The sequence below is a fragment of the Mustela erminea genome, chromosome 2 (genome assembly GCF_009829155.1).
Source record: "Mustela erminea isolate mMusErm1 chromosome 2, mMusErm1.Pri, whole genome shotgun sequence".
In the NCBI taxonomy this organism is placed as follows: Eukaryota; Metazoa; Chordata; class Mammalia; order Carnivora; family Mustelidae; genus Mustela; species Mustela erminea.
The window spans coordinates 45218961-45237623 of record NC_045615.1 but is presented as its reverse complement, the minus strand read 5'-3'; the positions used below and the strand labels follow the sequence as shown (position 1 = coordinate 45237623).

The 18663-nt window shown below is 38.6% G+C and overlaps 1 protein-coding gene across 8 annotated transcripts in view; it reads right to left on the bottom strand.

Annotated features, from left to right (window-relative positions):
• ARHGAP24 (Rho GTPase activating protein 24) overlaps nt 1-18663 on the bottom strand; it is a 509415-nt gene that overhangs the window by 50511 nt on the left and 440241 nt on the right. For all 8 annotated transcript variants that reach the window (XM_032332776.1, XM_032332774.1, XM_032332777.1 and 5 more), the window contains one exon: nt 6197-6404. In XM_032332776.1, the coding sequence (XP_032188667.1) occupies nt 6197-6404 (208 nt within the window). The remainder of the gene's footprint in view (nt 1-6196; nt 6405-18663) is intronic.

Sequence of the window (18663 nt, the reverse complement as noted above, 5' to 3'; positions counted from 1 at the left end):
CTAAAAAAGTGAACCATTTCTTGGGGTGTGGGGTGTGGGTAGAAGTCTTATGGAGCAAAACCAGGGTTCCAGAGAAGATCAAAAAGTAGAGAAGAGTCAAAGATTAAAGAACCAAGCCCTAACCTAGGCACATTTCCCACCTTCCCACTGCCCAGAAGAGGGGCCCTGAGAACATGTGTCCAGCAGGAGTTCAGAATTATGGATGGAAATCTAGTCACAGTCTTTGCAGAGTGACAGGTATCATATCAGCTATTAAATGAGAAAACTAGTTAACTATATGAAACAAGTTTTTTAAGACATTGGACAGTAGTGCAAAAATGTGACCCTTGAGAGTATGGAATCAAATAAGGTCAATCTTAGGATGACTCCAGCCTTGCGCATCATCATGTGCCTGAGCGTGGGACAGGGATGGGAAGCCTAAAGAGAGAACAGCAGTCGCACTCAGCCCAGGAGACGGAGATTACAGGTTGGAGAGGTTGAAGCAGCTAGCATTTGTGATGCAGACCATGAGAGAGGAGGAAGTTTTGTAAAAAATGACTTCTTGAAATCTACATATGTCTTCTTGAGTCTTCACCTAAATACCAACACGAGCCAGCAGAGGGCAACACTCTAAGGGGATAAACCTGCAACAACTACCAGGGAAAGAACCACCATCAGGATTAACAGAGTGTAAGAAAGAAATTCTTAAATGAGATAAAATCAATGCTGCTAAAACTGGTTCTTTTTAAGGTATAATGAAATTGATAACACATAAATGACCTGATTAAGAAAAAAATGATGTGGGGCACCTGGGTGGCTCAGTGGATTAAGCCTCTGCCTTTGGCTCGGGTCATGATCCCAGGGTGCTGGGATGGAGCCCGGCATTTGGCTCTCCACTCAGCGGGAAGCCTGCTTCCCCCTCTCTCTCTGCCTGCCTCTCTGCCTACTTGAGATCTCTCTCTGTCAAATAAATAAATAAAATCTTTAAAAAAAAATGATGTAATATGATTACTTTTGTGATATCAAAAGTAAAGGAGAGGACTTCACTAAAGAGTCTACAGACATTACAAAAAAAGAGAATATTATAAACAACTTTGTGATAATAAATTTGGAAAGTTATATAGAACAAGAAAATGTCATAAAAGAGACAAATTAACAAAACTGACACAAGAAGAATTAGCAAAGCCATTTCCAGAAACTTCCCCATGAGGATAACTTCAGGACTAGAAGAAATCACCGGTAAATTTTACCAAGGATTTATGGAGGGAAATGATATAAAATATACCTACTTTTTCAGAAAAATAGAGGTAGAGGGGACAACTAATAGGGGGGCCAGAATTTCTCTGATAACGAAACTAGTTGAAGATACTGTAAGAAATCTATAGGTCAATACCCTTGATGAAGATAGGTCCCCAAATCCTTACCAAATTATTTGTAAGTCAGATACAATAAGATATAAAAAGAGTAATGCATCACAAGCAAAAATGGCTTATCCTAGCACCATAAAGTTGGTTTGACATTTGAAAATAGAATAATGTAATTCAGGACATTAACATCACAAAAGGGAAGGATCAGATAATTTCTGCAATAAATGAAGAGAGAAAGAAATTCTATAAAATTTAATTCTCATTCATTATTGAGAATGTCGGCAAACTAGAAATAAAAGGACATTTTCTGACCTCATAAAGGTCATCTACAGAAAACCTATATACCATCACACCTACAGCAGTGAAAGACTGAAAACCTCCCTCTACCTACAAGAGAAGTATGTCTACTCACTACTATGGTAGACAAGTTCTTAGCAAGTACCAACAGGCAAGAAAAACAAAAAAGAGGCTTATATATTGAAAAGGAAGAAACAAAACTCACGCTATGTACAATGAACAAGGTTAGATTAGACTAATCTGAAGGGAACTACAGAAGTCTTGTTAGCACTAATAAATGAACGTGCCAAGTCTGTAGGACCAAAGATCTAGATAAAAAAAAAAAAAAATCAACTGTATTCAGATAATAGAACAGAGAGCAATTAGAAAATTAAATATTAAAAGCAATACTATTTACAGGAGCCATCTGTAAATAGTAATAGTTAAGGATAAATTTAACAAAATGGAGCAAGATCTGAACATTGAAAAATACAAATGTTGCTGAAATGTAGAAAATCCTAATGAAATGGAGAGATGGGCCATGTTCGCAGATCAGAAGCTTTCATATTTCTAAGATGTCAGTTTTCTCCTAGTTGATTTCTGGAGTCCATGAAATTTCAATCAAAATCCTCATAGACTTTTTGGTACAAATTGACAAGCATATGCCAAATATATATATATTTTTTTAACTGGAGAAGTAAATGACCTAGAACAGGCAAAACAATCTTGAGCAGGAACTAAGTTAAGGGATTTACTCAACTTGATTTCAAGACTTTACAGCTGTGGTGATTTTCTCTAAAAATAGCCAATCACAAATTTTCCTCCTCTTTAAGTGTTTGCCCCTCTTTCCACCAAGGGGCAGAGTTTATTTCCCTTATCCATAAATGTAGGCTGGCCTGTCTGGTGACTTGCTTTGACCAACAGACTGCACCGGAAATCATACTGTCCTCTGGACCTAGGACTTGTGAGGCTTACAAACTGACATCTTCATTTTCTTTCTTTTTTTTTTTTAAAGATTTTATTTATTTTATTTGACAGAGAGAGAGATCACAAGTAGGCAGAGAGGCAGGCAGAGACAGAGGGGGAAGCAGGCTCCCCGCTGAGCAGAGGGCCCGATGCGGGGCTCGATCCCAGGACACTGAGATCATGACCCAAGCCGAAGGCAGCGGCTCAATCCACTGAGCCACCCAGGTGCCCCGACATCTTCATTTTCTTGGAACCCTGAGGTATCATGTCACTAAGTCTGACTAATCTGCTAGAGATAAAGGCCATGCGCAGAGCAGCTATTTGAGATGTTAGATTCATAGAGAGGTGGCGTGGAGGGGGAAGGGGAGGGAAGGGGTAGCAGGCAGGGGGAGGGCATGTGAGAGGAGGGAAGGGAAGGAGGAGAGAAGCCAAACAAGGTCCAAGCAGCCTCCAGCCATGTCTGCCATCTCGGACAAGGCTCAGGACATCTGAATAAAACCATCCTGGATTCTTTAGACCTAACTGATCTCATGAATCAACTTTATGTGCAGGAGAAAGGAGCCCATCCTGGCCAACTCCTGCTCAAACTGCAAAACCATAAGCAATAACCGGTTGTTATTACTTAGGTCACAAATTTCTGGCATGGTTTCTTACACAGGTGTAGAAATCTGAAACACTGAATGACTGAGCAAATGAAGGACACTCTCCTTTTCTTCACAGGATGCTAGCAGCATTACCATATTGTGCTAACATTTAAATATTCTCCAATTCTTTTCCATAGGTTTTCTAGTTGACAGGTATCTTCTGTAATTACTCTTTAGAAATTAAAAGATAAGGAGATTTTTATGTAGCATGAAATGATCAGGTAATTAAAAGATCTGTCAGATTAAATTTCTGATTAAAGAAGTTATGGATGCTTATAGAATCACAATATTAAAAATAATCACTAGTTTTCCACAAAATCAATGTTTATCTTTTGTTACATTTTCTTCAATCTATTTATGCACTAATGTACTTCATATAAAAGAAAATATATACTTTTTTACAAGTAAGATAATATTTTCTATAAAGATTACACACTATTTCATTGTCAGCTCAGTTATTAAGAACATGATTTGGAGATAACTGTTTACAGGACATATCTTTTTTTATAGGATCTTAAAACTTATAAAATATCCCTCCCTTCTCTCATATTAGTGAGATTCTTGTTATAAGAATCAAATGGGGGCGCCTGGGTGGCTCAGTGGGTTAAGCCGCTGCCTTCGGCTCGGGTCATGATCTCAGGGTCCTGGGATCGAGTCCAGCATTGGGCTCTCTGCTCAGCAGGGAGCCTGCTTCCTCCTCTCTCTCTCTCTTCCTGCCTCTCTGTCTACTTGTGATCTCTCTCTGTCAAATAAATACATAAAATCTTTAAAAAAAAAAAAAAAGAATAGGCTATATATAAGGAAAAAAAGCCTTTGGAACGTATCGATGTCACATGAAGTTCATTGTAGAAGGTGATGTTTATCCCATTATATGATATTTTATTATGAGGATCCCACTGACAAATTTCTTTTAATTTTGGAAATTGAAAGAATTTTAAAAAATCAAAAATTACATTTCTTTTAGATAAACCATTGTGTATATCCTGTGAACAGGCCTGAATTTACAACTACTGTTTAGGTTTTCTTTTTCAAAGTACGGAATAAGATATGGGGCTCCCCTGCCAAAGGATAGCTGTATTTTTTTTTTTTTAAAGATTGTATTTTTTTATTTGACAGAGATCACAAGTAGGCAGAGAGGCAGGCAGACAGAGAGGAAGGGAAGCAGGCCGCCTGCTGAGCAGAGAGCTGGACAGACTCAGGGCTCTGATCCCAGGGTTCTGGGATCATGACCTGAGCCAAAGGCAGAGGCTTTAACGCACCGAGCCACCCAGGCGCCCCAAGTAGCTGTATTTTTGAAATTTGCTCTCCAACCTTGGTTTTGAGTTCATTTCTTTGCCTCCACATTTAATTTTTATCTTTCAGAGATAAATTATGAATGCCTATAAACTGTCCGTAATACCTTTTATAAACAGGTAGGATTTTAATCAATTTAATTGATCATATCTTACTTTTCCATTCAGTATTTTTCCAAAATTTTAATAACTGCATAACATTTTATTATATTAATGCACTATTATTTAATTAACCATACTCCACTGCTAGAGATAATAGACTAGTGTTCATTTTTTACTTCATAAAGATTATAATAAGCAACTTTGCACTTCAGTTGTTTTCCACAGATCTGGTTTTTTTCTAGAATGAGAATTTCCTGCTAAAATAGTCTTGAAATATGTTACTAAATTTCTTTAGAAAGATTATAATCATTTGCATTCTCACCACCAGGGTGCCTACCTTAACATACCTTGCCAGCATTGAATATTGCCATTGCTCAAGATTTTGTTAATGTGACTACTGGGAGGGCATTAAATGATTTATTGTGCATTTCTTGGATTATCAGCAAAAGCCCATATTCCCCAAAATGCTTCCTTTGTCTTGTAGCACGTATTCAAGTGTCTTCTTGTCTGTCTGTTCCATAGATCTGTGTCTATCCATGTACTAATTCTATGTTTTCAAAGAGAAAAATACTTAGTATGTAACTTTCAATTTTCAAGAACAAGATAGTTCTTATCCACAACACCAATACTGAGAATCTCTCCCAAGGAAAAAATCCAAAAATAGAAAATATTTATGTAAATTGTTATCCTCCACAACATTATTTATGTAGTGATAAACGTGATGACATAAATGTCCCAACTGTTGAAATAGTTATGAAACTATATACTTACAGAGTGAAATATTAGATATGAAAATCATGCTTATGGAGGTTACCAACCATTAAATATTCAGTTAAAATATATTGTAATATTGGGGTATTTCAAATATTAATATGAAAAATACCTGCTACATTATGCTAAATTGATAATATTAGGATAAAAAATATTATTTTCAACTAATTAAAAACGTGAAGAGAAGGAGGTAACTTACAAAATATTACTATAAGTATTTAACTCTTAATTAGTGGAATTATGGATGTTTGTTTATATGCTCTTTCCTGGAACTTCCATTATTCCCTGAATTTCATCATGCTATACTGCTTGTTCACTTGTAAATCTACTCTAGATGAAGGCAAAACTATATATTTAAAAATACAATGCTTTTATAATTATTATTATTAAAAACAGTTATTCTAATTCCATTGCCTAATCCCAATCTCTGCTTATTAATACTTTTACTATCTCTTAGCTGAAAGAATTAGGAAAAAAAAACACTGAACAGAAGACTCCTAATTTAAAAGTTCACTTTTCTGATGCAAAAGGTTAACATGGTATTAAATTAGGACCAAAGCAAATGAATAAACGATCATGTTTTCAGAGGAACAAAAAGTATCGAGGAGAAGGACATCTCAGGTGTTAAATTTTTTACTCTAAATTAGTAAACACTATCCACCCTTGTGTGTGGCTATATAATCTGTATTCTCAAACCATTATAACATACATTAAGGTTCTGTGGTCTCAGCTCGCTACATTCTTTCTATTCAATCTGGATTTCTCAGGGCAGAATGATTAGTGAGATCTTGAACTCTACCTGTCAAATGACGGCTTCTCTCCACAGTCAAAGGCATCCTGGAGCTCCTTAACGAGGTTAGCCTGGCCTGGCAGCCGGAAGAGACCCTCTTCTTTCAGCCCCCTTTGTCGGATAAAGTCCACACACTGCTCCACCAACATTGGGGCCAGACGATTCCCGTATCTCTTCTCATAACGGACAGTGTCCTCCAGCTTCTGTCCGAAAATGCCTGGAGAAACAAAGGATCACAGTGAATTTGAGGAATTTCTATCACCCCACCCGGTTACTTAAAAAAAAAAAAAAAAAAAACCCTCAATATAAAGGGAAAACAAAGGCGGAAAGGCTGGCAAGCATTTTATGATGGGGACTTCACATTTTTACAGAATCAAATCCACACTACACAATTATTTGAAGGAAAAGGCTTTGCCTTATGCTGCCCTTCCCCTCTAATACTCCATATTTAGCCCCACACCAAATAGACACGTGAAGTTGGAGATAGCCACCTTGATATAAGAGACACTGTAATCAATAAAAGTTTGGTTTTGGGTTTTCTTTTTCACCCGTTTGGGAAAAGAATCGTATGGAAGAAATATTCTGCAGAGAATAGTCAAATTCTACTTTTTGCTACACTTGAACTTTCTGTCCAATTATCATTTAGTGTAACTGTTGCTCATTTCTCTGTTCACCTTTTGTTTTCAAACAAGCAATGATGCCATGATTGTAATCAAAGTGATAAAACCGGGTAAAAATGTCCAGAATCTTCAGCTGCATGAAATATTTCAGGCTGCAATAGTTCATCTTTTATGAAATATTTATTTTATATTATTTATTTAAATAAATTATTTAAATATTTATTTTCTATTATTATATCACTTTTGTTGAAAGGGAAAAATCTGACTCATGAAGTAGTGCCTATACCAAAAGCGAGGCGGCAGAATCCCAGCAATTTGCCCCTGACAGATGGGAAAGCCTCCTTTATCACACACTGTCTAGAACTGCCAGCCCACAGTAGAGCTTTAGCCAGTTTTAATCAGTCTTATTAATGATTTTTAAATAACCACAAAGAATGAATTCCTCGTTGCATGCATTTGGGGCTGAACATACCCACTATTCGTGCCTGGAACCCCACTGATTAACAAACAATTCCTCTAGTGGTGGGTGTGATAGCTTCAAGGTTCACCTGTGGAGTGGGAGCGCTGGTCAGGAGGGCCCTGAGAGCCTGCAGTCGCAATGGAGTGGCTGCTGTGCTGGTGGAGGGAGTGTTCCTACTGATGATGAACAGATAACTGGGCTGGAAATGGGAGGCCATGAAGACTGCTTGGAAAGGACGGGGCCCTTCCAATATGCTAGCCCCCAAAGCAGCTTTAGACACCAAGGAAGACCCTAATTTTGTCCCATCTGTCCCCAACAAGCCAATAGTGGGCTGCATCTATGAAGAAGACAAATACTGCTCTCATCTCCTGTGGTTCTGGCTGCACAAAGGTTGAGACCCAGCGATACCCTAACTGTGGAGTTCGTCACAAGCTGGTACCCCACCAAGTAGGCCCAAGTAGGCCTTTACCTAACTTACTCAAAATGTGCTGTAAACTTTCTTCTTTTTAATAAAGAGTAGCCATTGTATTGGCGTCTTCTCTCAGAACGAAAGAAAGAAAGAGAGAGAAAGGGAGAGAGAGAGAGAGGAAGGAAGGAAGGAAGGAAGGAAGGCAGGCTCTAAATATATTAATACCAGGTGGTAGCTTGGCAAAAACGATACACCTACGAGAAAAAAAATGGGGAAAGCCTAAGCAATTGTCACTCCAGTGTTCCCAAATGGGATGAATCACTAAACAGTTTTAATGGTCTAATGGTTTCTTAAAAGGGAAAGAAAAATTAGTGTTGCATGTTGAAATTATGTGAGACTCCAGAATACTTGGGGGATTATTTCAAAAATACTAGGTAAAGAATTGAACAATAAAAACAAGTGTGTTACCTCTCTATCTGTAAAGTAATTTACTTATGGATTCAGCAATGCAAAGCCATCACACTCCAAGCAATGCACAACTGCGACTGAAGAGAAAATTTTTAGGCCTGGTAGAAAAAATAGGACAACAACAAACCAAACTATTTAACACCTGATTTCGAATCTAGTATTAAGGGAATTCATGTATTCATTTTAGGAAAAAATGTTGAGTGAACTAATATATAGATAGCAATATATATAGAAATATATAGAAAGCAAAATATATAGAAATATATAGAAACCAATATATAGAAAGCAAATATATATATATATATATATAGAAATATAGAAAGCAAAATTAGAAAATGGCATCTTCTAAGGGCAGGAAAATTAATGTAGGCAGCAGGTCTGTTTAGCTAAATTTGTAGACTTTGGAACAAGCAGTTTCTTAATGGTGTGTCAAAAATGGTTTGCTAACTCAACATTCATACCCCCATTTTCTCTTGTCATTTCCATTTTAGGGACTGGGAAATTAAATACCCCTCCCACTTTTTAAGAAGTCTTTGGAGTTTTTAGGAAGATTTTTGGTTTTGTTTTTGATGAAAGAGAGAGACAGTTGGAATTGCCAATCACTCCATTTTTCTGCCATGAGCTTGGTCATGCCATCTGTTGATCTAAGAGTTGTCTTTTGACTCTTAGATAAGCAATCATGAGGGAAAGACTGAAAGATTCAGAGACAATGGGGATGAAAGTATTGAACCACTGACCTAATACCAGCAGCACATTCTTTATGATTTTTTTTAAATGTGAGAAAAATGCATATTTCCCCATTGTTAGTTGTGTTTTCCGTTGGTTGCAACAATACCGAATTCTAACCATGCAGTGGTAATGATGACTTTGAAGATATTTTAGTATTTTAATAACAAAGCTTGAAAACTGATTATGAATGGAGAATACTGACTCTTTTTCTGTGGAGTTCTTTGATGCTTATTTGCCTGAGAAATTCAGATTCTATTATGCCAAACTTAAGAAAATAGCCTTTCAAAGGCACTAACCATTATTTTTATAAATAACAATATTGATATCTGGGAATACATCTTATGTATCTGTGGTTTTTTGCTTATTGTTTTAGATTGATAAATATATTATCTAAAGTTTCTCTCCAAATCCAGCAGAAAACTGACTAAAGATATTGCAACTCAACATCTATGAACTATGTGTGCTGCAAATGAGAATCAAACTTTCAAGATTTTGTTCTATACAGTAATAAAAAACAGTCAAACATTCTTTTAAAATTCCCAGAATTTCTTTTTTCCCAACAACTTACGGACATGATAAAGTAAGGAGTAAGCTTTGCTTTATGGCTACTCTGGTTTTTTTCCTTCCTTCCTTCCTTCTTTCCTCCCTCCCTCCCTTCTTTTTTTCCTTCCTTCCTGTATATACAGCTTCGTGTTGTGGTAAGAATTTACTTAAGTACAGCAGAAGGGACACCTGGATGGCTCAGTCAGTTAAGAATCTGCTTTTGGTTTGGGTCGTGGTCCCAGGGTTCTGAGATTGAGTCCCACATCAGGTTCTTTGCTTAGCAGAGAGTCTGATTCTCTCTCTGCCAGCCACTCCCCCTGCTTGTGCTCTCTCTCTCTGACAAATAAATAAACAAAATCTTTAAAAAAAAAAAAAGTATAGTAAGAAACCCAAAACCAAAAGCCCTAACATCTTTCCATTTAATTTTTACTAAGTCTTTATTATGTACTAAGTCCTTCACATATATTCTCTTATTTTCATAATAAATATATAAGATAACTGTCTTATACATGAGGAAATTGGGACTCAGAAAGGTTAAATGAATAGCTCAAGGTTAGTTACACAACACCATGTGTCAGAATGGAAGTCCACATTCAGATTTATTCAGCCGTAAAACCTTTTCCCCCATTCCTAAATACCAGTCCTCTTCCTCTTATTTAATCATAATGATTATATGTCCTCATTTTCTAGTAATTAAACATATTAGTAAACTCTGAAAACAAATAAAATAGAGTTCCTTTTCTGTGCTCTAAAAAGTGATAATAGCGAAGATGTACTTATCTATGTCAGGTGTGGGTACAAGTGGTTTATCGGCATTTCTTTCATTTAAAACTCACACTACTTTATGAGGTGGGCACTACTATTGTACCACAGAGAAGACAAGCACAGAGAGGTTAAGTGACCTGCTGAATGTCACACAGCTAGCTGGAAGTGATGGACCTGGGATTTGTTCAAGGCTCTTGGATTTCAGAGCCACACTGTATTTAATACACAATACTCTGAGGTGCGCACACTGGCTGCAAACTATGTTACTGAGGGAGAAAACTGCTGCTTACTAGCTTTCTGACCTGTATTTCTGTTATCAAGCTAGCAGGAGTAATTTTTGCTAAGAAAATGCAGATTTGGAGGAAGATTGGGGAAAAAAAAAAAAAGAGAGACGGAGAAAACATGATTATCTTCTATGTGCTGCCCAAGGAAATGATTCTCTTTATGTAAACAGCTATGTCTGTTTAGCAATATAATATCTAAGGGAGTGAAAACGTGTAGATGTTCACTACACACGCTTAGAGATTCCTGTGGAAAATTGATAGTTTTCTGCTCCAAGTCTGGTCTTGCAAAGAATTAGTAAGTGATTGTAATAGACGTATACTTCCTATTTTGTAGCATTGGAAATAGAATGTCCCAAACATTTCCGTCTTACAACAGCAGATGTGAATTACTGTTCTGTATGAGCTTGTTTTTTTTGTTGTTGTTTTTTGTTTTTTGTTTTTTTGCATGGAAGTTCAGGGAGAAATTTAAAGCTGTTTTGTTTAACATTTTCATTGAGGAAGCAGTGAAACTTCAAATTTTAAGATTAACAAGAAAGCATGAAGTTCATGAGCCTATCCCCAACTAGCAGCATGAGGAAAAGGACACATTGACTAGTAGATGATTAACAAGAATATACTCTGTGATGTGAGTCATGCAAATGGTTCTAGCTATGTCCACTTAAATTCCCAGGGAGGTTTCATACCACCTGACAACGCCATCCTTGGAATTTCTAGGTGACCAAAGTACATCACGTGTTCTTCCCTTGGAAATACATTGATGGTGTCATAAAACATCACCAAGGAGGTGACTTCTCACAGGGCTGAGAAGGTAAATTACACAGGTGATTTTATTATACCTGTGGGAGGCTATTCCAACTGGAGAGAGAGAAAGAGATCTAAATTTCCTTCAGGATTTGTGAGGTTCCTGCTTTACGTGTGATTTATACCCTCAATAGCTAGAGGCAGCCTGTGAAGTTAACTGAGTGTGATCAGATAAATGTATTCATATTCCACCGATCTTTAATATGAATAAACAAACACAAAGCCAAACCTTCCTGGATTTTCTCTGCCTTGCAATTATGTACTCTTTTTGCTCCTTGGTTCCCAGTTAAGTGTAACTCTGGCTCCAGGTCATCACTTTCTGGCCTTTTGCCAATTTGGACTCCGACACTGTCATTCTACTAAAAGAACTTTTTCTATAGTCATTGGCAACTTCCTAGTTGCCAAATCACTGAAAGTCAAATTTACTTTTTGTATTACGTCATGCCTCATGCCCTGAAACTGTCAATGTCATGCTTCTTCTTGACACTTCTCATGTATTACATAGTTCCTGCCTTCCAGAATACTCTCTATCAATCTCCTTCTTGACTGTACTACTTAGTACATTCTTCTCATAAATTTGTTGGTCCTCTGGGTTCTGTCCTCAGCCCTATTTTTATGCTACTTGACACAATTTCTTTGCTTGACTTACATTTAATCTCACTGTATGTCAGTAATTCCCAGACCTGTATCTCAATTTGGGCCACTCTTATGATCCTTGGCATTGGATTTCTAAGTGCCCATTAGACCCCTCAACATGGATGTCTCAAAACTTTCCCAAACTCAGAATTTCTAAAATGAAGTCACCTTTTTTTTTTTTTTAAGATTTTATTTATTTATTTGACAAAGAAAGATCACAAGTAGGCAGAAAGGGAGAGGGAGAAGCAGGCTCCCTGCTGAGCATAGAGCCCAATGCGGGGCTCAATCCCAGGACCCCGAGATCATGACCTGAGCCGAAGTCAGAGGCTTAACGCACTGAGCCACCGAGGTGCCCCAAAATCCCCCTTTCTTTAAAACCTGTCCTACTTCCTGCAAGTGTTTTGGTTATCAGTTCCAGTTATACTCCTGAACATTTGAAGTGCTATCTGAGAGTCAACCCAGATTCCTCCTTTCTTCACGAGTCTCACTTAGTCATCACCTGGGTCGCTTCCAAACTCACTGTCACTACGTTAGGCTAGATCCTAATATCATCTTAAGTGATTTTTTCAAGAGCAGAGTATCTACCTCAGGCAAGTGCTGTCATAGTGATCTTCACAATGTTTAAATTGGATCATGACATTCCTTCACTTTATTGCTTCCCGTGGGGCCCATCGGCCAACCAAACTCTTTTTCATGCAATACAAAATCTCCACAATCTGATCTCTGCCTCTTTATCAACCATTCAATCAAGAAATGTTTAGATGGTGCCCACTGTGTGCCAGGTCCTGCGCCATATCCACCCTTGTTTCTACTATTTGCTCACAAACAACATGCTCTCCATCTGTACTGGACTACTAGTTGTCCCATAAGTGCAACATGTCCTAGTGTATCTTCAGGCTTCCTTCTAGAAGGAGGGTTTTGCCATCATGAGTCAGCCTAGGCAAACTTACTCTGCAAGATTCAACTCATATCATCTCCTCGGTGAAGTCTTGACTAACATTCCCTCATCACTCCAGACCCAAATCTTGCTATGTTTCTGCTTTGGCTTCTTAGCATTGTTTTGTAATTATTTATTTAGATGACTATCTATACTGGACTGGTCTCTCCAACCACTCAAAAGAGGATTGTACTTTTAGAATCACTACAGTAAAATAATTACTTTACATTATAAATAATGTTGGATCACAGCTGTAGACCATGTGTCTAACCATTAAATGTCAGAAAGGGGTAGGAAAATTTCCCAAGTTGCCACAGACACAAGGACTGAACTGGCCAGGTGCCAGATTGGAAGGTTTCCACAGCTCAGACCCCATTCTACCATAATTCTATGGTCTGAGGGTCCTTGTCCCCTCCAAATTCCTGGGTTGAAAACCTACTGCCTGAGATGATGGTATTGGGGGGGGGGCTTCAGGAGGCAGATACCTCATGAGGGTGGAGCCCTCCTGAATGGATGAGTGCCTTAGAAAAGGGCTCTAGAGACCTCTCTAGCGTCTTCCCATTCTGTCGCTTGAGAATACAGGAAATTGATAGTCTGCAACCCAGAAAAGAGCTTTCACCAGAACCTAGCCATACCAGCCTGATCTCAGACTTCCAGCCCCCAGAACTGTAAGAAATAAATTTCTGTTGTGTATAAGCTACATAGTGGATGGCATTTTGTTCCAGCAGCCCAAATGCACCAAGACAGATGGACAAACTCTCTTGCTTATGTCCCTGGAACTTAATGCCAGAGTGGTTAAGGATTGCGTGCTCCATAAACATTTGTGGGATTAATGTGTGCATTAAAACAAAATACTTCTCACTTCCTCAGTTGCGGAAATAAGTGAATAACTCCAATGTAAAATGACACTCATCAATAATTTTCAGGCTGTGACACTGATTTCTACAAAAACTTGAAAGCAAAAAAGTCTCTGGTATGCTTGATGAAAAGCCAGAAATTAAACAACTTTTCCTCTATTACTCAAATTCTCTGCTGTCATGATTTCTTAGAGTTCCTTTCCTTTTCCTCCTGTAGATCACATACTAAGCTATATAGAGAACTTGCTTTTACTTATCCTTCTGCTTACTGCAATCCTGCTAGCAGAATCAATCTTGATATCACCAGGATTATAATAATTTTTAATTAAAAATGAACATTCACCCATGATAAATAGACAAATCAAAATAAAAGACATCCAATTTAGTACAGAACTAAGAAACAAAGAGCCAAAGTTTACTTAAGTCTGTCACCAATACTTTCTAAGCAACCAAAAAATCTGATATGGATAGAAATCTTTTAATCCCAGGAGCTCCAAATCTATAAAAGCCAGTGAATGTTTGGAAGAGTCTTGATTCTTTTTGTAGTCAGAGTGGAGAAGGAGGGAGAAAAAGAAAGGCTTGGCAGAACTCAGAGGTGTAATAATGCCAGCACAGCAGCCTGGATCTCAGACCAGCAGACATCATTTATTTCTAGATACCAAGCCATGCGATTTGCATGTATTTTCTTTTTTTTTCTTTTTTTTTTTTTTTGCATGTATTTTCTTATTTGAGACTCCAAGTATTCTGCAAGAAGGTCTCCCTTCTACAAAGATGCTAGGTGATCTGGAGTCACCCATTTAGAAAGTGGCAGATCTGAGATACAAACACAGGTCTATACAACTCTTAAAGTCTTCCTTTTCCACTATGTTTTATCAGTTCAATTCAGACATATTTTTCTTTTCATAGGTTTGCTGAGCACTCTTAGGATAATACAGGAGAAAATGTCTAAATCTGATTTCTATCTAAATGATTAAATCTGATTTTACACAGTTCAGATGAATCACTGCCTTTCCAGATAAGCCCATAGTCGGGTCTTCTGTTCATGGGCTCCTCAGTCTTCCTATACACTTTGTTGTACTGCTTACCACAGAGTAATTGCTTATGTCTGTTTATCCTCAAGGAGTGTGTGAACACACAGATTCAAGGCAACCTGCTTCGTTTGCCTACTCATCTCCAGAGCCACTTGGTAGGTGCTCCATAAAATTCTGATATTATGAATTAATGAGCTACTCATTTATAGCACCATTTAAAATTATATTAATTTGAGAGGAGCCTGGGTGGCTCAATGGGTTAAAGCCTCTGTCTTCAGCTCAGGTCATGATCCCAGTGTCCTGGGATCGAGCCCCGCATGGGGCTCTCTGCTCAGCAGGGAGCCTGCTGACTGCCACCACCCCCCTCCACTTAGCCTGCCTCTCTGCTTCCTTGTGACCTCCATCTGTTAAATAAATAAACAAATAGACAAACTCTTCAAAAAAAATTAAATTAATTTGAATAGTAACATTCTACTGGACAAATCTATTTCAAATATGAATTACAACATACACAAATGACAAATATGATTACACCATTCACAACATAAAATAAACTTTAAAGAAAATGTTAGTTTTATTCAACCATGTCACAACCATGACAAAAGTAACCTATTTGAACTCATTACCGCCTATGGATCAGTAGGAAAAGGTACATAATAATACTGTATTTCATCAGTTTGCAATAAACCTTGAATTCTTGATTGACTAGACCTATTGCCATACTTCACTCTGGGAAGAAGTTAATATCTATCTATCTATCTATGTCTCCATCCTTTACTACAAATGTATATAAAGCACTTTAAAATGGCTATGAAGATAAGATGGCTGGATAGCAACATAAAAGAAATATAAGAACTACACAGAAAGCTTGGGTGAAGAGAAGGCTTGCTGAAAAATGAGAGTCACCAATGCCTAGAAGGAAGCATAAAGTATGAACAGAGAAGAAAGGGTGTCATAATGTAGGGAAAAAAAAGCAAACAGGTGGCATAGGAGTGTGTTCCCATGTGTTTAGGGAAGAAAGAGTGGGACAGTCTGGAGACCTGGGAGTTTATTCTCCAGGGAATAGATGGACTTGGTTAGAAAGACTTGCTAATTACATGAAACTGTTGGGACTTCCTCTCTGGAGCAGTAGAAACTCATAAAAATATTCGAGCTGTGGGACGCTTGAGAAAACTCTTTCAGGAGCACCAGTTGGTCGGTGCTTTACAAATGGCTTGTGTGTCATGGGAATTTATGAAGAACATTAGGGTAGAAACAAATGAGGATGGATGCTGTCTTGAAGAGCTTCTTCCTAGGTTAAAATAAGTGGTGTGCAGGGTCCCTGGTGGCTCAGTCGGTTAAATGTCTGCCTTTGGCTCAGGTCATGATCCCAGGGTTCTGGGATCGAGCCCCGCATCCGGCTCCCTGCTCAGCAGGAAGTCTGCTTCTCTCTCTCCTGCTCCCTCTGCTTGTCCTCCCTCTCTCTCTGTGACAAATAAATAAAATCCTCCAAAAAAAAGTAAGTTGTGTGCATGAAGCAATAAAGGCATAGAGAACTAAGGTGAAAGAAATTGAAATAGAGTCTATAAAGGAAGAAGCAAAAGTGCGTGGCTACTATCTGGTTAGAATGTAGAGAAAAGCTCTAGAGAATTAATGATGGCTTATCTCTAAGAGGAAAGCACCTCAGGAAAACAAACAAAAAAACCTAACAAAACAATATACAGTTACAGCTGAAAATTTTACCTCAGTGTGTCCTGTGAGCATAACCACCTTAAATCAGTGAGCGAGCCTACTGTGACTAGAAATAAACACTAACATTCAGGAACCAAGGTAGTATGAGCCTGAAGGTAATCAAAAGTTTGGTTATGCTTCCCATATTAGATATTAGTCTTACAGAGGTAAAAAGAATTACATATATAGTTTCAAAATCAAGAGGGTCAAAATACACTGACTGGACTCATTCTCTCTCCAGAACACAAGTCTAAGCCCTGCCATCCCCAGCTTCCTGCCTAAGAAAGGTTTCTCAGTTCCTAGATTTTTCAAATCACCGGGAAACCATTTTCAGTGATCTCTTTGAGTATCCAAACGAAGAAATGGAGAGATGAAAAGGACAGTAAAGGACCAAAGGATCTGGAAGGAAAAACAACCCTGAGAAGTCAGTTAGGGCCCGCCCAGCCTGCAGGTTCCACCACCACCAGGCCTCAGGAGACTTTAACTCAACTCCACACTTCATTCTGAGGGCATTTCTAAAGCTGCAAGTCTCCTCTTCCGTGGGTCTACCCTCGGGAACAGTAAAAAAGATGTTTTAAATGTGGGTCAGGAAAAGAGGACGCATCAAGGCTCTTTCTCACGGTGCTTCTCTGTGAATCATGCGCTCTCCCGTTTGCTTTCATTGCAATGACTTAAGCTGATGCTCTCCAACGGGCTTGATTGAGAAATGCAGGAACTAACGCAGGAACTAACGCAGAAACGGGTGCACTTCTGGAACTACTTAAGTACCCAGGACATTAAACAAAGCACAAAAGAACACTCTCTTTTTAAGATAGCATGGTTTGGGGAGCCGGGATTGAAAGAAAAGTCCATTCTTTTCAGTGCAGGACCTTAAATAAAGATGTAAACAGCCCAGTGAGTCAGGCCCTTTCGCGCTGGAGTGATTAGCCCTTCGCATAGGGAAGCCGCTTCTCTCCCAGAGCCTCGCTGCACAACTGTGGTCCCAGCTGTTGGGGAATGAGAGAGGCTGAGCCTGCTGTGCCGCCCACTCTGGCGAAAGGGGAAGGAGACTTAAAACAGCTCCAAGCTTCCTGCTTCTCCTTTCCCTTATGGTTCTGACAGAAACCAGAATACAGTTTTGTAAATTTGAAATCTGTTAATCCTTGACCCGCATGCTGAACATTCCTCAGATTGCTAAAACTGCATAGGACAGGACAATAGTTTAAAAATAACCCACAGGAGGTGATAGGTGGAAGCTGTTCCCCAGTCCTGTGGGAGCCATTTGCCCCCGGGATTCTCTCCGAGGGCACTGCCTTCCCTCTTCGGTATTTAAGGAGAAAGGGAAGAGGGCACAACCATAGCAGTGGTAGGCAGGATTCTTGTGGCTATGCTCTGCTCCACTAACGGAGAGAGGGTGGAAAAGGTCAAAACCACCTTGCTCTGTGCTTCCAAGATACATTAAATGTCCCCAGAACATCTCATGTTACAAATGAGCAGCAACAGCCCGGAAAAGTAGACGTTCTCTGCATGTTTGGATAAACTCACTTTAGTTGGTGAAGGCTGGAAGGGCCGGAAAAAACAAGTCCTCTAAGCAAGGACTCCCTCGCTTCTTTTTTTTCTCTTTCTTTCTTTTTTTTTTTCTTCCAATTTCTATTGTTACTAATTTCTCTGTCAATGATGCAATCTTAACAGTAAGCACAAAATCTCTAGAAATCTATAAAAGCTGAGGCATGTATCTCTCACTTAATTACCTTTATGGATGAGAGAGGAATAGAAATTAACACTGAATTCCTTGCTAATAGTATAGGATAATGATCATAGGCAGATCATAACTGCTCAAAGGTAAAGACTCAGAAGGAACAAGGTTTAGTTTTAAGAAGTTCCTACTATATGTTGCTTTTATATATGTGTTTTTTTTTTCTTTATTTTTTTTAAGATTATTTATTTATTTTTTTGACAGACAGAGATCACAAGTAGGCAGAAAGGCAGGCAGAGAGAGAGGAAGGGAAGCAGGCTCCCTGCTGAGCAGAGAGCCAGATGTGGGGCTCGATCCCAGGACCCTGAGATCATGACCTGAGCCGAAGGCAGCAGCTTAACCCACTGAGCCACCCAGGCACCCCTGTGGGGTTTTTTTTCCTTTCTTTTCTTTTCTTTTTTGTTGGTAACTAGAAAGGGTTAATTAATAGGTGGCAGAGCAAAGAAAAAAGGGAGAAAGAGCCTTAGATGCTAGTCATATCTGCTCTTGAT